We start from the raw sequence: 23,343 nt of genomic DNA on the forward strand, positions 1-23,343 counted from the left end.
TCCAGTCACTTACAATGAGGTCACAGTCCTTGACTCTTGGGAAGTTGCCGGTCGCTGTATTCTTATCTGGTCCACACCTCACTACTTTCGACATTTGTGCCCGACGGCTGCTTCCGCTATTGTTTTACTGGGTACACATCAGAGGACAGATAAAGAAGTTAAGCTAAAGTGGTATTATTTGGGGGTACCGTCAGTAACGAATTAAAAATAGCTATGATAACTCTGACACAGGAATGTACACTGTGACTCGGACATCCCAGTACTCTAGATGAAAATAATATTTTAGTGTAATTATATCTAAAAAGCTGCACATCCAATGAAAATATATGTGCAGGAACTTCCCTCACATAGCAATCTATACGTGTCCCAGCCATCCTTGACATACTATGGAGAATCTCAGGAGTTATGCCCCGATAGGGTTCTCCATTTCTTCGTTAGTCTTGTACGGATACTGAACCACATGGGACTTGATTATTCTCCAAAATGAATTGACTTTCGTGGTAAGGTTCAGGCTTTGTGATGGCCAATTCAATGAGGTTGGAGATGTTTCTCATACAAACCCAGTCCAGTGGCCTCAGAATTGTTCATTAGGGAACTCGCACACCTAAAAAACAAAGTGTCGGAGCTGTGTCCTGCTGTAACCACACAGGATCTATGATTCCTTGCCTTCATGTAATGACGACGTTTGGTACATGTCCAGATAAGAATTACCATTCGTGTACCCTTCAAAAGATATGGTCTGAAGATGTATTTCTATGACATCCAAGCTCATATCATAACACAAGATCACAAAACCACATTACCGCTGTATGAGCTCTGATACAGTGCACATTCATCAGAATATGACACTCTTGAATAAGGCACAGCATTTGGAAATAGTGCCAACAAAGGAATGAGACACCGCTCCTTGCTGCTCCATGTCAGATAATTCATTTTCTAAATCCTTTCATTTTCAGATCTTTATTGATGTGGTCATCCATTCTTGAGGGTGGATCTTGTAGTACAACTGCTCTTTATCGAATAGGTTTCATTGGAGATTTCTCTGTTGATTGAGCGACGCAGGCACACATTTCCTCTGGCGTTTTTTATGTCCACTCAGTATCCTGTATTTGACACTTTCTGTTGTTGTTGTAGTGGTCTTCAGTCGTGAGACTGGTTTGATGCAGCTCTCCATGCTACTCTATCCTGTGCAAGCTTCTTCATCTCCCAGTACCTATTGTAAACCTACATCCTTCTGAATCTGCTTGGTGTATTCATCTCTTGGTATCCCTCTACGATTTTTACCCTCCACGCTGCCCTCCAATGCTAAATTGGTGATCCCTTGATGCCTCAGAACATGTCCTACCAACCGATCCCTTCTTCTAGTCAAGTTGTGCCACAAACTCCTTTTCTCCCCAATTCTATTCAATACCTCCTCATTAGTTATGTGATCTACCCATCTGATCTTCAGCATTCTTCTGTAGCACCACATTTCGAAAGCTTCTATTCTCTTCTTGTCCAAACTATTTATCGTCCATGTTTCACTTCCATACATGGCTACACTTCATACAAAGAGTTTAAGAAACGACTTCCTGACACTTAAATCTATACTCGCTGTTAACAAATTTATCTTCTTCAGAAATGCATTTCCTGTAGCGAAAGCAAATTTCACCCAAACAAGCAGGGTAACATCTTGTGGTGGGTCCTTGACAATGCATTCTCACAACTCTCGTGCACCAATAAAGACACTACTAATGGTACCTCGACAGTGTACCATTGTTCGCTCACATCAGCCATGGCTTCACAGCTGAATCAATGCACTATCGAAACAAAACAGTACAACACTGACAACAATGCTGTTCTTGAGCTTCAAAGCAGGGATACCAATAAAACAACTAATAGTTTTTCCAGGTGCACAAGTTGACAGAAAGCAAGATGCCGCATCAGTTGCTGGCAGGACGTACCAGTCCTTGGTATCCCAGCTGGCGCCACGCTCCAGCAGCATGGTGCAGACGTCAAGGTGCCCCTGTGCAGCAGCCAGCATGAGCGGCGTGCGGCCGGCGCCGCCTCCCGCCCTGTCCGCGTCTGCGCCCGCAGCCAGCAGCAGTGACACGGTGAGCGCGTCGCCACGCAGCGACGCTTGCGCCAGCGGCGAGACACCACCGCGTGACATCAGCTCTGCTGCACTGGGCCTGACGACAACAAAACAGTACCTGTTACCCTCCCCTATACTCAATAGGTGCTTGCAGGCAGCAGCTGTGACACAGTGAGTGCCTCGCCACACAACGACACTTCATCAGTGGTGATACATTGGCATGTGACATCAGCGCTGTTGTACTGGGCCTGCCAACAACAACAGTGCCTGTTATTCTCCCCTCTACTCAACAGGTGCAGGCAGCCAGCAGCAGTGACACAGTGAACATATCACCATGTCGCCGCTTGTGCCAGTGGGGAGACAGCAGGACATTATCTTAGTAGTGGGACAAAGCGGTTTCTGGAACAATTTTAATATAAAATTAATTATGCAAATTAATCAATTGATCAATTAATTACCCAACACCCCACATTTATGTCATGGGCTTTCCTCAGCTGGCACATAGATCCCTCTCAGGTAATTCCCAGCCCCGTCCTACCTCCCCTCAGCCCTGCCCCCTCTCCACCCCTCCCCCCCTGGTGTCTCGGGACGAAACAGAAAACTGACCGGTCACATCCAGATACCTCCAGTCTAGTCCAGTGCCATCTACTGGGTGTATTGTGTACCTGAAGAGCTGGCCAGCTGAGAAACTTCTGACCACCCCATGCATTCCTGCTGCCTGCTGCAACACACTGCGAGGGAGCACAAGCAGCTGGGATGTACACATTGGGACCATCCCAGACATAGATTCCTCACTTTAAAAATATCTGAGATAGCGATATTGTTTTGTCAATACACCTCGAATTTCTCACATGAAATATAGATTCCTCCCATTTATATGAGTTATTTTCGGAGATAGAAGAAATAGGACCAAATACACGTTTTCACTTCGCTAAAAGTATCGTTACAGCTTGTAAATATCCTGTACAACCCTATGGCGTGGCTACATTTCCAGTAAATATTCTCAGTTAGAAAAATATCTTTTTTACCTGTCACATCCTGCATCACAGGACTAGAATATTTAACTAATTTTTGGCTCATGATGAAGTGCTAAGAGCATATTCTACCTCTGAGGAAGCCCTCAGTTTCAAACTCTCTCCTAAAGAAACCAACTGCTTGGCCACATATGAAGTCTCTCAATGTAACAACTTAGAGAAGTTGTAAATATCAGGATTATACTGTGTATCTCTATATAAATTTGATATTTTCTTCTTCGATTGTCAGTCTTCTGACTGGTTTGATGCGGCCTGCCACGAATTCCTCTTCTGTGCGAACCTCTTCATCTCAGAGTAGCACTTGCAACCTATGTCCTCAATTATTTGCTGGATGTATTCCAGTCTCTGTCTTCCTTTACAGTTTTTGCCCTCTACAGCTCCCTCTAGTACCATGGAAGTCATCCCCTCATGTCTTAACAGATGCCCTATCATACTGTCCCTTCTCCTTATCAGTGTTTTCCACATACTCATTTCCTCTCCAACTCTGTGTAGAACCTCCTCATTCCTTACCTTATCAGTCCACCTAATTTTCAACATTCATCTGTAGCACCACATCACAAATACTTCTATCCTCTTCTGTTCCGGTTTTCCCACAGTCCATGTTTCACTACCATACAATGCTGTACTCAAAATGTACATTCTCAGAAATTTCTTCCTCAAATTAAGGCCGATATTTGATATTAGTAGACTTCTCTTGGCCAGGAATGCCTTTTTTCCCATAGCTAGTCTGCTTTTGATGTCCTCCTGGCTCCGTCCACCACTGGTCATTTTACTGCCTAGGTAGCAGAATTCCTTAATTTCATCTAAAATATGGCTGTAAGCACTATGGGACTTAACATCTGAGGTCATCAGTCCCCTAGATTTAGAACTACTTAAACCTAACTAACCTAAGGACATCACACACATCCATGCCTGAGGCAGGATTCGAACCTGTGACCACAGCAGCAGTGCAGTTCTGGACTGAAAGGCCCAGAACCGCTCGGTCACAGTGGCCGGCCTAACTTTATCTACTTTGTGACTATCAATCCTGACATTAAGTTTCTCGCCATTCTCATTTATCCCACTTCTCATTACAGTCTTTCTGCAATTTACTCTCAATCCATTCTGCGTACTCATTAGACTGTTCATTCTGTTTGGCAGATCATGTAATTCTTCTTCACTTTCACTCAGGATAGCAATGTCATCAGCAAATAGTATCATTGACATCCTTTCACCTTGAATTTTAATTCCACTCCTGAACCTTTCTTTTATTTCCATCATTGCTTCCTCGATGTACAGATGGAACAGTAGGGGTGAAAGGCTACATCCTTGTCTCACACCCTTTTTAATAAGAGCACTTCATTCTTGATTGTCCACTCTTATTATCAGTCTTGACTGTTGTGCATATTGTATACGACCTGTCTCTCCCTATAGCTTACCCCTACTTTTTCAGAATTTCGAACATCTTTCACCATTTTACATTGTCGAATACTTTTTTCAGGTCAACAAATCCTACGAACGAGTCTTGATTTTTCTTTAGTCTTACTTCCATTATTAACTGCGACATCAGAATTGCCTTTCTCGTGCCTATACTTTTCCTAAAGCCAAACTGATTGTTATCTAGCGCTTCCTCAACTTTCTTTTCCATTCTTCTGTATATTATTTTTGTAAGCAACTTGGATGCATGAGCTGTTAAACTTATTATGCTACAATTCTCTCATTTGTCAGCTCTTGCCGTCTTCGGAATTGTGTTGTTGATGCTTTTCTGAAAGTCAGATGGTATGTCACCAGACTCATACATTCTGCACACCAAAGTGAATAGTCGTTTTGTTTCCACTTCCCACAATGATTTTAAAAATTCGGATGAACTGTTATCTATCCCTTCTGCCTTATTTGATCTTCAGTCCTCCAAAGCTCTCTTAAATTCTGATTCTAATACTGGGTCCCCTATCTCTTCTAAATCGACTCCTGTTGTTTCTTGTATCACATCAGAGAAATTTTCCCCCTCATAGAGGCTTTCAATGTATTCATTCCACCTATTCGCTCTCTCCTCCGCATTTAACAGTGGAATTTGCATTGCAATTTTAGTGTAACCACCATTGCTTTTAATGTCACCGAATGTTGTTTTGACTTTTCTGTATGCTGATTCTGTCCTTCCGAGAATCATTTCTTTTTCGATTTCTTCACATTTCGGTTGGGATGGAGCAGCACTGAGGTAGAGCAGTGCTAGGACATGCCAGGACCGCCGGCGGCACACAGGCACTGCTGGATCGAAGGGCTGTAGTTGCGAGGGCCACAACCTCGTTGTCCACTGGACGCAGGACGTTTGAGTTGAGTGAACATTAACCGAGTAGTGAAACCTCAACTATTTTGAGATCACGGCGTTTGTTCACACGTCGCTGCTCGCAGGGTCGCTGAGACAAAGAGCAGTGAGTGGTGTGTTTGGAATTGGCGAAATTAATTAGCCATTCTCCATTTCTTATTATTAATCATTGAATTCCTTGTGTTATTATTGGTGAAGTTCAACCAGCGGTATTTTTTTGCCCAGCGGCCTTTAATGCCCCAGTTACCTGCCCCGGAGGTTGGCGTATTTTTGCGGCAGTGTACCTTTCCTCCCCTTGCCGCTGCTGTCTGGTAAGGCATGTAGTTCCACAGCTTCCTTGATTGTGGTTCGAATATTTTGTTTCTTTTGGATTATTTTGGTCATAGTGGTTCCTTTTGCTTCTGGATGTTCTAAACACCGGACTCTGAATACGCGGTGCTGTCCGCCAGTTTCACCTTGCCTGGGTTATTCCATCATTGTATTGGTTATCAGACGTTAGGTAGAATTGGCAAGAGCGTTGGTCTGCCTTTAAACTGTCACTAGTTTGAGTTGCCACCCGGTTAAGTGAATACAACACAATTTGAATTTCTTGTCAATAAGGCCTTCAGCTATGAATACAATTTCTCTTAAAAATTGTTAATTAGATATTGTCTCTTAATAGTGAAATTTTGATGATTGTCTTCTTTTTAAATATTCTGGTATCTCTTGGAGAAGTTTAACTGGTTCTTAAGAATTTGCTATCCAGGCCTTCAGCCGCCAATTTTTTTTTTTGAGTTATTATTATTGGGGCCTTCAGCCAACAAATAATTTGAAGTTCTAGCCAATAAGGCCTTCAGCTGTGAGTGCAACTTGCTTAAGATTTTTTTAAATTAGACATTGTGTCTTAACAGTCAAATTGAATAATTGTTCCTTATCATCAACTTTATTTGCAATTGTTTCCAAATAAAGTGTACTTGATTTTAAAAATAAAAACTGAGCAACCAACGGTAACTGACTGCAGCCCCATCCACACCGAATCCTGCCTTTCCCTAAGCATCAGTTCTCAGTGGTAGTAGAGCATGGTTATGATTGTAATATTGCCATTATAGTTACTGTTTGGTTCGAATTGTAACACTGTCAGGGTTACACGATATTGGTCTTTGCTATTTTGTTGTTTCAGGTGACCAATTCTAATTGCGGTCAGGCAGTGCCCATAGATCGGCCTCTTGTGGAAGGACCACCTCATTTATGAGCTGGCGATAAGGTGCCAGCCTACTGAGGGTAGTGTCCCGGACTTAGCCTCTCATTTGAGTGCTACAGTTCTTCAGCCAGTTGACATCACGCCATATGTTGTGGGTGAGATAGAAGCAGCCACTGAGTTTTTGTTTAAGGCTATTAGGGGTCTCGAGGACACCATTGGTTTTTGGAGGGCACTCAACCTATTGGCAGTCAGTTGACAGGGTGCGGCCACAGTTAGTACAGTTAACCAACCGGATAGCGGATTTAAGGACATTAAAGTTAGAGAATCGTTACAAGGAATCCAGCGCTGAATTGGGGTCCTTGATTAATGAATTGCAGTTTAAGATTACATGTTTAGAGCTTGATGGGAAGAGGACTGGGGAGCAGGATTTACTGTCTTCTTCAGGGTGGCGCGCAAGCCAGCCAGAGAATAATGCACTTACATCTAAATTGCCTAATCCTCTGGCCCATCTATTTTGGGACATCATAGAATTAGTTATAAACCGACTCGAGCAAACTGAAAGGTTATTATGGTTGTTGGTTCAAATACAGGATACTGAGTGGACATGCTGATGCCTTTGGCGTTTCGCATCAAGTAGTTTTGTCGCTATTGTATCCATTAGCTAGAGGCGAATTGAAGACCCTTGTATCTAGAGCCATGGCAGATGTGTTTTCCTTGCAGTGGTTGAGGGAGCTTGTAATTAACGAAAGATTGACCATGGGAGTTCGCAAACAGCTCGAGTGTCGCTGTATTTGTCCGATGCAGCAAGATAAAGAGGAGTTACATCAATGTGTGGACAGAGTCAAGACGGCCTGCTTGGCCTTGTTAGTCGACTTGCCAGAACAGGAGTTAGTTTCTATTGCCCTGAGGGGAATGCAAGCGGCGGATAAGTTACACTTTGTTTTTCATGGTCGTCTCTCCACCTGGGAAGAACTTCGTGCCGACGTTGTAGCGATATGTGCATAACCGCTCGCGGACGATCCATGCCGTGAAGTTAAGGTGCAGCCCGCGGGTGTTATCATGGAGAACTCTGGGTTATCTATATTGGCTGAGTCTGCTAAAAGGGAACCGCGGCGTTGCTTCAAGTGCGATCGGACAGGTCATTTAGTTCGTTCTTGCGTTCAACTGCGCGCACCCAGAGCCAATAAATGTCGCTGGGCTGGGCAGCTACCTTGGTGTGCCCGTGTCGCTGCTCGATCATCACCTCCCCTGCCTTATATTTGTTCTCGAGTAGATGGTGAACCTATTTGTGCCCTTTTGGATTCTGGTAGCTCCTTTTCGTTGTTGAGCTTGGAATGGTTTCTTGAATTTTGTCATCTTACACGACTTAGGTCGGTCACTTCTTCGGTGCAGATACGTCGGATTGCCAATGGGCAGGTGTTGCCTCTGCATGGATGGGTCCGAGGGAGTATCTCGGTTGGGAATTTCTCCTGGCCCTTGTCTTTGGCCTTGGTTAAGAAGCTGCCGGTCGATTTGATTTTGGGATGTGTTTTTTTTCAGTAAAACTGATCTTGTCTTGGATTATTCCGGGTACACCTTCTTCTTTAAGTTCGCTTCTGCTTAGAAGTTTGGGTTCTGTGAATGTGCAAAGTGTAAGGTGCATCGAAATACCGGCATGTTGGCTGTTGATGCTAAGGTTAATGAGTTTGATCTCATCCGTCTGTCTTCACAGCAGGCCTCTGAACTAGGGGATTTGTTGCAGAGGTTCCCCGTGCTTCTCTGTGATAGACGGGGGGTTACTAATGTTCTTGACTACCATATTCGTCTGTCTGACCAAATTCCAGTCAGGCAGTCCCAATATCGTCTCTCACCACCTAAGATGAACATACTAAGAGGAAAGATATCTAAAATAATCGAGCAAGGAGTTATTAGGCCTTCTACATCTGCTTATGCTTCCCCCATATTCCTTATTCCTATGGATCAGGGGCGAGATTTTCGGCCTGTTGTTGACTACCGGCGGCTGAACGCCAAGGTTGTCCTCGAATCAGTTCCTTTACCTGATCTCCATAACTCTTTTACATGGTTTGCCAGCACTAATTGGTTCACTGTTCTCGATCTGAATCAAGCCTATTATCAGATTCCCTTACCCGAAGAACGTAAACACGCTACAGCATTTTGTACTGATTGGAATCTGAGTTTAACAGGGTTCCCTTTGGTTTGGCTACTGGCGCAGCCGTTCTTACTCGTTTGCTGGATAATATTCTTGGAGACTTGAAATTAGTCTGTGTTTATAATTACTTGGATGACTTGGTGATTTATAGCCGTTCGTTTCAGGAGCATTTGGAATATACCCAGCAAGTTTTTGCTGGGTTGCAGGAGGCCGATTTGACTGTTAAACCAAGTAAGGTGACATTAGCCAGGGCCGGCCGCGGTGGTCTAGCGGTTCTAGGCGCTCAGTCCGGAACCGCGCGACTGCTACGGTCGCAGGTTCGAATCCTGCCTCGGGCATGGATGTGTGTGATGTCCTTAGGTTAGTTAGGTTTAAGTAGTTCTAAGTTCTAGGGGACTGATGACCTCAGATGTTAAGTCCCATAGTACTCAGAGCCATTAGCCAGGCAGCAGGTATCCTTTTTAGGTCACCTAGTATCAGGCGAGAGCATTCGCATAGACCAGGAGCGGAGTAAGGCATTGAGAACTCTCCCGCTGTCTGCTGATAAATGCGGGATTGCCAGGTTCATAGGCAAGGCGAATTATTTTAGGCGTTTTGTCCCTACTTTTGCTCAGTTGGCGGCTCCTTTAAGTGAATTACGTCGAGAATGGGTGCGTTTTGAATGGGGACCTGCCCAAGAGGCCGCGTTTGAGCACATTAAGGCAGCTATAGCCAACCCTCCGGTTTTCGGAGTGCCTGATTTTGATAAAAAATTTATTGTTCAAACTGTGCATCTAATGTGGGAATTTCGGCAGTCCTCCTACAGGAGTTCGAGGGTCAAAGGCAGCCATTAGCGTATGGATCTCGTTGGTTACCCAGTGACAAACTTAAACATTCCGTTTACGAATGTGAGGCATGGGCTGTCTTGTTCGCGCTGGAGAAGTATCCCTTTTATCTCGAGCATAGAGTGTTTCAGGTAGAAATCGACAATCAAGCATTAAGCTGGGTACTAGCCAGGCCGCGTAAAACTGGCCGTATCGCCAGGTGGGCAGTGCGCATTTCAGCGTTTCAATTCCAGGTTAAATACCTTAAGGGGACTGAGAATGTGCTCGCGGACATCCTTAGCCGTATGTTCACAGAACATCCATCTAGTGAGTGTGCCCAAGAAATGGAGGAAGGAAATCTTAGTTGTGTCTTGTAGGCGGTATTCCTCATTTGTTTAGTGACGTTGCCGACCATCAGGATCAGGACCTCACTTGGGGACCGGCTAAGGAACGCCTGTCAGCGGGGGAACCTTTGGATGGATACGTCACCAGGAAAGGCATTTTGTGTAAATGAGTGGGACATGCGAAGGAGTTGAAGATCTGTCTACCAGCCACCCTGGTACGCCCAGTTTTCCATTACCTTCACAACTCGTTGATTGGCGGACATTTAGGATCCTCTAATACCTTGCAGGAAATTAAGGAGCATTAGACTTGGCCGTCTATGGACCGAGACGTTAGAGAGATAGTTTCTCGGTGTCGGTTGTGTCGTGTGGCCAAGCCTAAGAGCGCTCTTCAACAGGGCTTCTTGAGTTCTGAGCGCGAATCCTGCCCCATGGACAAACTCTATATATCTACTATGTCAGACTCTTAGCTCACACCAAAAGAGGCCATCGGTACGTATAGGTTATTATTGACGCGTTTTCGAGGTTTACCTGGCTTCTACTATTGCGCATTTAACTAACGTATTTAGTATTTTTGGACCCCCTAAGAAAATAGTTAGTGATAATGCACCGGCCTTTCTTTCGGCTCCCTTCAAGGCTTCCTGTTTTCAAAGCGGCGTAAAGCACGTGACTACCTCTCTGTATTACCCGCAAGGGCTCTTTCGTGGAGAGGGTCAGTCGTAATCTCAAACATACACTGATTATCTTCCATCAGAAGACGCCCGGTAAGTAGGATTCTAGTCTCCCTTGGCGTAGTTTTGCCTTCAGTATCGCCAGCCACGAGGCTTTGAAGACTATTCCGGTTTCCTTGATCCTTGCTTATCCTGTTAATTCCCACCTTCCGAAATTATGGGATTTCAAGATCTAATCCCTGCGGATATTACCCCTCAAATCGTCAAAGAAAACTGGAATTTTGCCAGGCGCAATATCATCAGGGTCCACAACAAACAAGCTGACCGTTACAACCGTAATCGACGAGTGTTTAGGGGTAAACCAGGAGAACAGGTGTATGTTCGTAATTTTCCCGGGCGGGAGGTGCGTGTTGGAAACCTTGATAAGTTCACTCCCCGTTTCCTGGGTCCCTCAACTATTATGCGTATTTTAGGCTCAGTTAATCTACTGGTTAAGGACAACCGCAATGGTAAGCAATACCGGGTCTATCTTAATCAGATTAATTTTGGTTAGACCACTTGTTGGGTTACCCCCAGCTTAGTGTTTGAGGGGGGAGGGGGGTGTTAGCTGTGTTGCGGCTCGTGTTGATGCCATTGGTATGTTGGCATCGTGCAATAGGGATAGTGGCATCTCGTTTTCTTCCTGTGTTTACTTGCGCCACTATGTTTGCTAACATTGTCTGTCCGCAAGTGGCAGCAGCAGCAGTTATCAGTTATCTAGTACTGTGGTACTATCTTTGGAAGGACGTCAAGTGTTCTTCCGGGTTGAAGCATGTCGTGGGAGTTCAGTTGGGACGAAGCAGCACTGAGTTCCGGCAGTGCGAGGACATGCCGGGACCGCTGGTGGCATCCAGGCCTTCAGCCGCCAAATTGTTTTTTTGAGTTATTACTATTGGGGCCTTCAGCTGGCAAATAATTGTAATTTCTGCTCAATAACGCCTTCAGCCGTGAGCGCCACTTGCTTAAGATTTTTTAAAATTAGTTGTGTCTTAACAATCGAATTGAATAATTGTTCCCTATTGTCAACTTTATTTGCAATTTTTTCCAAATAAAGTGCATGTGATTTTAAAAATAAAAACTGAGCAACCAGGGGTAACTGATTGTAGCTCCGTCCACACCGAATCCTTCCTTTCCCTAGGTATTATGTCTCAACACGAAACATTTATTTTCTGCAAATCCTCATTGATTTTGTTCACAATTTTCATGTGATACTACTTTCCTGTAGACTACAGCATCATCGGCAAACAGTTTAATGCCGCTGTCAGTACCATCAACCAGATCGTTATGTAAATCGTAAAAAGCAGCGGACCTATTACGCTGCCCTGTGGCACATCTGATGTTAAGTTTGTTTCTATTGAAGTCTCCCCATTCAGTTTGACATACTGCGCTCTGCCTGTTAGAAAACTTTCTATCCAACCGCACATGTCATCGGATAGACCATAAGCTCGTACTTTTTGGAGCAAGCGACAGTGCAGAACTGAGTCGAACTCCTTTTCGAAAGTCGAGGAATATGGCATCAACCTGAGAGCCAGTATCGAGAGCCTGTTGTATATCATGTAGAAAGAGGGCCAACTGTATCTCGCGTGACCGCTGTTTCCTAAAACGTGCTGGTTTCTGCGGATGAGCTTCTCAGAGTCTAGATAAGTCATTGTGTCTGAATACAAAATATTTTCCATTATTCTACAACAAATCGATGTCAGTGAAATTGGCCTGTAATTATGTGCATCCAACTTTCTACCCTTTTTAGAGATTGTTATGACCGGGGCCTTCTTCCAGTCCCGTGGAACTTTTCGCTGTTCCGGTGATCTCTGATAGATGATGGATAAGAATGGTGCTATATTTGTAGCATATTCAACATAAAATCTTACGGTAATATCGTCTGGGCCAGATGTCTTTGTGGCGTCTCGATCTTAACTGATTTACATTCCCAGATACACTAAACATTATGTCAGCCATCCATGCGTTTGTTCGATAATTGAAAGGGGGAATGGTGCTGTAGCCCTCTACCATAAACGAGTTTTTGAACGCTAGGTTTAGAATTTCGGCCTTCTGTTTATTATCATCCGTTACATTACCCGTGCCGTCAGCAAGAGAGGGTATTGAATAATTTGTAGCGTTCGTAGATTTTACGTACGACCGAAATTTTTTAGGGCTATTTTTAGAATCTGCAGATAAAATATTGCTTTTAAATTCGTTAAAAGAATGTTTCATTTCGCATAATTTCTGTTTGTCAGCTGGGCAGTGACTACGTATAAAACGACTGTACAAAATTCTCTGCTTTCTCAGCAATTCCCTAATATGTCTGTTGAACCAAGGTGGATCATTTCCCTCCCCTATATTTTTGCTAGGCACATATTTCTTTAACACGTGGTGGACAACACCTTTAAATTCTCACCAAAGATGCTCACTATCTTTGTGTCCCCCGGTGAATACATGGAGCTGACCATGAAGATATTCTTTAATGACACTTTCATTTGCTTTCCCAAACAAGAAAACTCTACGCTGTTTCTTTGGTTTTTTTGCAGCTTCCACTGACATAGAAGCCACAACGACATTATGGTCGCTAATACCTTCTTCTAGACTAACTTCCTCAAAAAGATCACCAACTTCACACGCGTCTTTTCTTCTGCTTCCTGTGATAAACGTGTAATTTTACCAGTCAATGGACGCCAGATAAAGCCTCCACCTATAACTAATGGATAATTTGGATATTTATTTCCTACTTACTCAAGACTTTCCCTGAAACGTTCTGCGACGTTTGTTGCAGATGCTGGTGGTCTATAAAAACATCTTAATACAATGGTCACTCCTTGTCTGATTGACAGCTTTATACAGACTATTTCACAGTCCGACCCAGTATCGATCTCAACTGCGTTTGAACAGCTTTTAATTGCAATGAACGCACCAACTCACATAGCATCAGTCCTATCCTTCCTAAACATTGTCCAATCCAAGTTCAAAATTTCACTGCTGTTTATGTCTGGTTTCAACCAGCTTTCGGTACCTAATACAATATTCGCATTACTACTGTTTATTTCGGAGAGTAACTCGGGGATCTTGCTACAGACACTTTGACAATTTACCAACACAAGATTTAGCATATTTAAATCCTTTGGAATGACCTGTTTAGGCGAACTAACAGTTTTTACAGTTGGCACACCCACATCAGTGTCATGAACTGGTAATTTTCGGGCCAACGGTTTGTTTCCCATGGAGAGGAACCTAATCTAAAACACCCTCATGTGCACGCCACAAGTACTGTGCTAGTCATGTAGCTGCTTCCTGTGTATAGTCCTACAACCTTCCACCCCATAGCGTAGGTCGAGGAATCTACAACCATTTTCGTCACAGAGTTGACATAGCCTCTGGTTTAGATTCTCCACTCGACTCCAAACCAGAGGACCCCGGTCTACCCTGGGTACGATGCAGCAGATCGTCAGCTTGGCTTCCACTCCTCGAGAGATGGAGGCCGCCTTCGCCAATTTGGCCAGCCGTCGAAAGGACCCAAGGATTTCCTCGGAACCCCGACGACTGGCATCGTTGGTGCCCCGACATGTGCAACAATATGCAGCTGGCTGCACCCCACACGCTCGATAGCCACTGGAAGAGCCTCTTCCACAACCCAGACAAGGCCCCCCAGTAAGCACACCGAGTGAACATTGGACTCGTTCCCCGTCCTAGCAGCTGTGTTCCTGAGGGTCTCCATGACCCATCTAATACTGGAGCTCCCAGTAACTAACAAACCCCTATCCCCACGTGCCTGTCCACACCTTGCTGAAGGAGCGGCCACTATCCTGGCAGAAGGTGCATTCTGATATGGCTCATGGCTCAGCCTCCCCCCCCCCCCCCCCTCCCCAGCATCAGATAGCACACTGAATCTATTAGCAAAGTGCATGGGATTTGGCAGGAGCCTGCGTCCCCCATGCAGCCTTGCCTTCGCCTTGAGGCTCGAGAGCTCGACACAGTCCGCCACCCACACTGAGGTGAGAGTGGGCCAGCCGGCTCAGTCTCATCTGAGATCAGCTCAGAGAGCTGTGACATCCCCCCCCCCCCCCCCCTGCACATTTAGTACAGCAGAGGCTGCCCCAGGCACCCCATCCCCACCCACCTCAAGGTGGCACTCTGGAGCCTGCTGACTGTCGTCAACAAAGCTTCCATCTGCGTTTGGACTGTGGCCAACTCCTCCTGCATCCGCACACAACAGACACAGACCCTATCCATCTAGCTAATACTTGCTATAAGAAACTTAAGGAAACCTGCTGCCACACAAGGTTAACAGCTACACTCTAGTTGGCAGAAAGGACACTCAACAATGAAGAACAATAAAAATGTATGGTAGAAGATAGATCTGGTGCTTATTTTCCTGCTAGGAGCTATGCAGTGGATACTAAAGAAAAAAAAACAGTGACCTACAGCAAAACTGCTAGGGGCTATATTATTAAAGAATTAAACAGTACGCTACGGTAAACTACACCTAATGATTATCCCTCGTATTTATAATGTAAACAAACGTTTACGTACACGCAAAAATGACCTAATAAAACTATAAAAACTGCCACCTTCAATGTATCGAGTTCAAGTGAGACTAATAAATGTAAATACTGAATATTGTACACTGACAGATGTAGGTACAAAACAAAACCTTTAGCTAACAATAAGAGTTCAGAATGTAAAGCACAAATACGAACTCTACTTTAAAGCAACCGATGGGCTTACAGTACAAGCCCACAACAAGCTAAGGAATTTACGCAGACGGCGAGGTGAGTTTTAGCTTTCTGCTAACTGAACCGTATGTAAGAAGGGCTCAGAAGTTGTATTATAACACAGATTTACTCAGATATTGTAGTGTAACACTAATTTACCACGTATTTTACGTTTGCCTAACTGTTAACGCTCGCAGGTTTCGCTAGTCAAACGTATACAAGTGTGGTTAGGATTCACTGTCAGTATCACTTTTCCTAATAGCGATGGAGTTAGGCTATCTACACATTTCTAGCACTTCAGCCGTAGTACGTAATTTACGATTATGACTGCCCATCTCTCCCTGTGTGGCTGGGAGCCACAACGCATTCTCACATTCGTATGATAAAGTTGGAGATAGAAAGCTCTCCCCACATTGTCTTTGATGAAACCTCCCTACAACACTGCCGTCGATTAATTTGTCACTGACCAGAAGAAGGAGATTACTATACCCGCTACATTCCACGCCTCGTGAAGGAACAGAGCGAGCCGAGTCCGTAACTTCTGTTCAGCAAGGACTGTTCTGCACAAATCTTGCTCACGGCACCCATCCAATTGCACGAGATCTCTCCAGATGCGCGCATGTCGAGAAGGTTGACACCGTTATCGGTATATAGTAGATATGAGTGTGTTGTGATGATGTAACAGACAGTTAAGAAGAAACATGTGGTTTATGCATAATGGAGCTCCAGATGGACGGAGTTTAAAGCATTTTATGTAAATCACTGTGCTATCAATTCTAAAGTATGTTCTTAATGTCTGTGGTCAGTACCAACAAGGTATTGGAAAGAGAGAAACGATCGTAGAACATAAACACATGCACTCCTAAAGCCACATGGTTCTGCATTTAAACGCACTATAATGTTTAAGCCATGTGGTTTCCATAACATCAGTCAAGCGAATGCAATGCTCATAATATTCTAATGCAGGACATGTTCGTCCAGCATCTGACATACATTCATCTGCAAGTCTTCTATCACACTTACTACAGTGACAAGCTTTAAGATGAAAAAACTACTTCCTTCTACACCAAAGAAAAACATAGTATTTGTGATAAATGCACACTACAGCTTTCAGGAGGTGTATATTGTCCATTCTTCACATCCAGCCACAGTTCACGAATTATACTATGCTTGCATCAGTCCTATAAAATGATCGTCAGCAACAAAGAATGCCTATTATAAGGAAACAGCAAACGCATAGCAGCGGTGTTTCACATGTGAAATTACACACCATGCTGTTCTAACTCGATAAACAAGACATCTCTCAAACAAATGTATACATAGAATTTGCAGGTATCTCACAAACATCTGCCACTAACTTAAAATCACCGTAGTTATGAAACTGAAGACTTGATTTAAGTCGCAGATGCAGTAGGGGAATGGAGAACGTTGCATAAATCTTCTTTCGTCTAGAGGAGGTTGCTGAAACAGTTTTTCCATCGATGGACATTTTTCATCACATATGTGTTGGAAGTCTTCTACTGACTGCTGTATAGAGAGGTTTGCTGTTAATGATCGCAAGTAGATAGTGCTCTAAGTCACGCACAGAATATGCAGTTGTATATGAGTCGAACACTGATACACCCCGAGAGGACAACAGAAAAATGCTTAAATGCGCGATAAATGACTTGTAGCAACATCTCCCTCTCTAGTGTGCATCATCAGTCTACCATTAAATCACACTCAGTCATTCCATTTATTGTTTGTTTTCTTCTCTTACGGTACTGCCACCTCGTTTTCTTATTCCCTTTACTGGCGTCACTAACTTACTTGCCCGTGAGTGACAGCAGCAGCGCTTCTCGATAAGTGCACTGTTGTACCATCTCTCGAGAAACCGATAATATTTCTGGCTCGTTCTGTGTCCAAAAGTCAGTTGGAGACGGACCAGCAGTGCAGTCGGGCACGGAGCAGCAGTCGGGGACGAAGGAGCATCAAGCACGGAGCACCAGTGAGGTGCGGACAGCCAGTACTCGCCGACCGCTGGGGACACACATGTACTGTCCAACGGAAGGAGACTGGAGCGGCAACGACCGTTGGTTGGTCGTTCGGTCGGTCATCCCATCGCCGACGTGTATTTGATCTTTTGACCGTTTCCTGGTGTTGGGATTACTCGATCCCGTGTTTTCCCAGCTTGCTGGAAACATGCGGAAGTGGTCGCGATACACAAACCAGAGAAAGACCCTCTATTCCCGCAGCACTACAGACCGATTAGCCTCTTGCCAACTCTCAGCAAGATCTATGAGCGCCTCCTGCTAAGACCCATACAAGAACATATTACCAGAGAGCAAATTCTGCCGGATTTCCAATTTGGCTTCCGACAGAACCACTCTGCCCCACAACAGGTCATGAGAATGGTTGAAGCAGCCACAGAGGGCTTCAACCACAGAGGCTACTGCGGGATAGTGCTACTGGACGTAGCCAAAGCCTTTGATTCAGTATGGCATAGAGGGCTACGCTACAAGTTGTACACACAAGGGTTTCCCGGGAGCATAGTTCAGCTGATCAAGAGCTATCTCACGAATAGGACTTTCTCCGTCAAAGTAGAAACTGCTACCTCTACCAAGAGGCGTATTCGTGCTGGGGTGCCACAGGGATCGGTCCTGGGGCCCGTATTGTACAGTTTGTACACTGCGGACACTCCAACGGCCCCCCTGGTGCACACCGCACAGTACGCTGACGATACAGCCTTCTACACGAGAAACGCGAACAAGGACCTGGTCATCCGTAGGCTACAAAAGGTTTTAGATGACACAGAAACTTGGGCCCGTGGCTGGCGCGTCACCATCAACTCTGAGAAGACGCAGGCAATGCTGATTACCCGCAGGCTCGGAAGGCGCGATCCTCCTCAACGTCCCCCCCTCCACCTTCACTTAAATGGAACCCAACTCCCCTGGCGCAGAACCGCCAAGTACCTTGGCGTAACCTTGGACTCTCGTCTTACGTGGAAACCCCACATAGACGAGGTCCACAGGAAGGCCTGCGCCAGAATGTCCATCCTATATCCCATCCTGAACACAACCAGCTCCCTACCCTGCCCAGTAGCAGTAAATGTATACCAGGCCCTGATCCGGCCAGTAATGGAGTATGCGTGCCCTGTCTGGGGATACGCGGCAAAGCAGCACCTGGACAAACTCCAGAGGCTGCAGAACAGCGCCGTCAGAAGGGCACTGCACTTACCTCTTGGATTCCCTACAGACAACTTGCACGCCGCAGCCGAAATCCCACTCCTGAGAGAGCGGTTCCAGGATCTGGCAAGGGCCTTCTATGAGGGTTCTTCCAGATCCGGAAACGCGCTCATCCACTCCCTAGGTCGGTATGACATGTCCCGCGATAAGCACAAGCGCCCTATGACGATCTTCGACGACTAAGTCGAAGAGAAAATCCCAATACCCAATCCATCATCCTGTTCCTTCCCATATAACACCAAACTTCTCGCCTACCTCAGGCAAGTACCAGACACACACACAACAATCATCACAAATCACAGACACCAAAAACTATAGAAAGATCACACACACAAGTTCACAGGGGAGTAAAAGCCGAAAGGCTACAGACTCCCCCTCACACTTCCCCAAAGAGGGGAAAGCAACAGATGAGAGCAGCAGCTGGTGTTGGGCAGTCGGTCGGTTGGGGGAGAGCAGCGAGGAGATCTCCGTGGCACGTTGTCAGGCCGGAGGCGCTGGCGGCGTGCATGGGCAGTTGGAGTTGTGAGGCGCTTCTTGCTAGGGTTACGAAGTTCGTCGCCCACCGATCCTGGACACTATAGTTGACTGCTCACTTAACCTACTAGCAAGCTTCAACTGCTATCACATCTCTGCGTTTGATCCTGGCTGTCACTTTCTGGGAGATTCCCGTGAGCAACAATGTGTGTGCATTGAAGTCGGCCAGAATTGCAGCCGTCTTCCTGTGCGGTGTTTAACTTAACTCATTCCTTCATTAATGAAGTGTACCAGCAGTATCTTTTGCCTTGAGGCCGTTGACGTTCCGGTGACCTGCCCTGGTCGTTGGTGTAGTTTTTGGCAGTGTATTTTCCTCGTTGTGTTGATGCTGTCCAGCACGGCGTGTACTTTGAGAGCTGAGGTGTTGTTGGTAGTTTTGGGCATTTATTCTGACTTGGTTGGATTAGGCACCAGTATCCAGAACATTGTGCTATTCACATCTTGTTGTCGTTTTGCTGGTCGGGTGGAGAAGAAGTGATCTTGTTGGTTGGTTTGTTGGCTGCCTTTCGGTTGGGTTGCCTTCCGATTAAGAGATTGTCGGTCTGCCTGCCTGTCTCACCTAAACGTGCGTTAGTGTTACCTTCCCAGGCCGACCCTTGGAACCTTCTGAGCGCTGCTCCTTGTGTTTTACATAGTGATTTCCTTTTTAGTCTTAAGTACTCCGTGTAGCCTTCAGCCGAGTTTTAATCTCCCTTAAATTAAAAATTAAAAATCTTTGTCTTGTTCTTAAGTCATTAGATTGTTATTTTTTAGTATGAGGCCTTCAGGCGTGTTTTACACGAAATATTTTAAGATAAGGCCTTCAGCCTTTTCAAATTGAAAGCTCTTCCTCCTAGGCCTTAAGCTGTTAAATTGTTTAGTTGATATGCGGCCTTCAGCCGAGTTTTCACCCTATTAAGATTAAACATTGAATATCTTTGGCTCGGCCCTAAGCTGTTCTTCATTAATGTGTGGCCTTGAGCCGAGTTCTATGGAAAAAGTTGAAGCTAAGGCTTTCAGCCTATTTATATTGAAGCTAAAAAAAATTTTTTTTGAAGAAGTGAAACCTCCAGAAGAACTCCTGCACCTCAATTCCTTGCTTAGATCTTGTGCCTTGCATTTTCGATGTGGCCTTCAGCTGATCTAAATTAAATCAAAGGAGGTCTTTCGTTAAAACCTTGAGAGTTTTTGATTCTTGCTTGTGTGATTGTATTTTTTAACAAATAAAGTTTATATGTTGAGTGTAACTGATAGTAACTTATTTTGGCCCCTTTCCACAAATATAATCGCGTCCGCTCTGTCCTGCTAGCCTCAGGGATTTCACACACCTCGTTACTGCCCAATTTCAACCGATCGCTTCATCCAATTATTGTCATCCTTTAATACAGTTGCAAGTCAGTTTAGAGGCAGATGGTTCTGTTTTCCAGGAAAGCAACAAAGACGGCAGTCAATTTGCATGTACCACTATTACCTCAACAGATATACAGTAGAATGTTGTTAAAAAATGCAGCAACTGTTCTGTAAGGTATTTTTTTTTTTAGCTGAAACCACATGTTTGTGATTGGTAGAGAGTACATAGGAGCACATTGTAAATACTGTTTGTTAGGGTTTAAAACACCTAAACACTTCTGCACACCAAGCGAGGTGGTGCAGTGGTTAGCACACTGGACTCGCATTCGGAAGGACGACGGTTCAATCCCGCGTCCGGCTATCCTGATTTAGGTTTTCCGTGATTTCCCTAAATCGCTCCATGAAAATGCTGGGATGGTTCCTTTGAAAGGGCATGGCCGAATTCCTTCCCCGTCCTTCCCTAATCCGATGAAACCGATGGCCTCGCTGTCTGGTCTCCTCCCCCAAAAACAACACACACAACACTTCTGCACAGGATCAAACACGTGACCTTTTCTGTAATTGCATATTGCACTCCCCCAGATGGGATGGTAACACAACTCTCCTTAGCTGAGGACACGATGAAAATCTAGAAGGTGATTGCCAATAACTGTGGAATCACACTTGGGCTTGTGAACCGACAAATTTATCACTTTATATTTGGTTGTCATCCACGTTAGACATACTATTACAGCCGTCTTATCGCTGTCGACGAAAAATGATCCTGATGCTTCCATGTCAACTTTTTGTTGTTTTCCTCTTTCCGCCACATACTCGTCCCCTTCAAGTACTCCCTCATTGCTTCTCAATTTCCCTGCGTTTCGGCATATTTTCCCTCGATTTATACGTATTTTCCGTCAAGTGTCGTAATTTTATCGATTTTATGTCACTTCTGGCCATGCGCCCATAACGACACTTCTCGCCATGTATTCTAAAATTCCTTGTAAATGAAGTACGTTTGTCAATACATAGCGCAAAAGCACTATTTTTCTGGTCTGACGGTATAGCATACCACTGTACTCGAAGGCATCCAGTCACTTCCAACTACATATACTACAATTGCAGTGCGTTTGCTCTGTGCTCCGTATGTCTGCATATGTGCGTGTACCATGAGAAACAGCCTACTGTACCACTTTCGATATTCATGAGCTGTTTGAATAGCCCACCTCCCACTCTATCAAACTGATTGACTAATTAATAAAATCGATATCCTACAGTTTCCCTTGGTTGATAGTGGAAATATTGTCTGATTGGCAGGAAATCGACTGCAGTGTGTGGAATAGTGATTAAACAGTTTATGAGATACAAGGCAGTGTGTGGAACTGCAGCACTTTTCTTATCCCGAGACACATAATACGGCGATGATACTTTCGTTGTGTGGAGCCATGGTGAAGAACAGTTCGGTGACTTCTTACGACACCTGAACAGCCTCCGTGCCAACATAAACTTTACCATGGAAGTAGAAAAGGACAAAAAACTGTCATTTCTAGATGTGCTGATCACAAGGGATGGCGAAAACCTGGGACACAGCGTGTATAGAAAACCGACACACACGGACCGTTCGTTACCTGCACAAACTATCAAACCACCAACCGAGCCAGAAAAGAGGCATGATTAATACGCTCGTAACGCGAGGACGAATATATGAGCCGCAGCACCTCAGACGCGAAATGCAACACCTGGAAATTGTTCTGAGGAGCAATGGGTACTCCACAAATTATATTAGAAGTGTAACAGAGCCAAACACTTGGCAAAGTAAGAAATCAGAAAAAGAAATGTCGGGTACGGCCTTTCTGCCATACATTCCCATAGTGACGAACGGAATCGACCATATATTGCGCAAACACGGCGTAAAGACGAATTTCAAACCGGCAAGGAAGATCAAAGAGTGTCTTAGATCGGCAAAGGAGAAAAAGGGGCTCACTTGCAATGTCAGCAATATACCGCATACCATGCACATGTGGAAAAGTTTATGTCGGAATGACTGGACGATCAATCAACACCAGGATCAAAGAACATAAGCGACATTGCAGGTTGGAGCAGGCGGAGAAATTGGCCGTGGCAGAGCACGCACTGAGTGAGACGGACCACGTAATAAAATTCGCCGTCACGGACGTTCTGGCTGTAGAGCAGTACTATCACACCCGCTTGTTCAGAGAAGCTGTAAAAATACAAAAACACGAGAACAGCTTCAACAAGAAAAGAGGAAAGCCTTAAGGTAAACAGATCCTCGCTTCCCGTACTGCAGTGAACGACCGTCGCAAGTAGCAAGAGGAGAACCGCACCGGAAATGACCGCGGAGAAGCCCTCGGACGTTGGCGTGCCAGGTACATATAGTCCGCGGCCGCCAGCTCGGCTCCAGTTCACCACCGGCAGTGGAAGGTGAAGCTTTGACAATGCCAGCCACTCGTACTGGCGAAGCGTCAGTAAACTCACCAGATGAACGTCGGCCGAAGAACCCGAGACAGAAGCCAATAGGCAGTTTGTCATATTTACACCGTTACATTTCGTGTTAAATATATGTCACGCGGGAAATACCCCGGCCTTCTTCCTCCCTGGCCCAGTTTCTTTCTTTGTGGCACGCCGAGTCGTCAGCAGGTGAGAGGCCATGCTGCCTCCGTCCCTGAGCCATCTGCGACGTACTCGTCGTCATGATTCTGGTCTGCCACGTCTGAGCATCACGTGGGAAGATCGCCGCCCTGTGCACCAAGCACTTCGTAAACGTATCACATCTGGACTTGTCATCCGAGAACAAGCAATACACCCAGTGCAACATTCAATATCCTGTGTCATCCTGCGCTACTGGTCAGACAGGATGTACATGGGATTAGTTCGGACGTCAACTCCATGCCATTGGCAGTACCAAGGATATCAAGGACCAGTTTCAACAGTTGTGGGGCACCTAACCTCAATATTATGCA

General features: G+C 45.1%; 1 protein-coding gene across 1 annotated transcript in view; it reads right to left on the reverse strand.

Moving 5' to 3' along the window:
- The window catches only part of LOC124605995 (fibronectin type 3 and ankyrin repeat domains protein 1), a 104,158-nt gene extending 81,083 nt beyond the window's left edge, over positions 1 to 23,075 (reverse strand). The window contains exons 1-2 of the mRNA XM_047137958.1: positions 22,961 to 23,075; positions 1,944 to 2,235 (exon numbers count right to left, since the gene is read on the reverse strand). Of these exons, the coding sequence (XP_046993914.1) occupies positions 1,944 to 2,235; positions 22,961 to 23,075 (407 nt within the window). The remainder of the gene's footprint in view (positions 1 to 1,943; positions 2,236 to 22,960) is intronic.
- Positions 23,076 to 23,343: the final 268 nt, after the last annotated feature.

The sequence above is a fragment of the Schistocerca americana genome, chromosome 3, assembly GCF_021461395.2.
Source record: "Schistocerca americana isolate TAMUIC-IGC-003095 chromosome 3, iqSchAmer2.1, whole genome shotgun sequence".
Taxonomy (NCBI): Eukaryota; Metazoa; Arthropoda; class Insecta; order Orthoptera; family Acrididae; genus Schistocerca; species Schistocerca americana.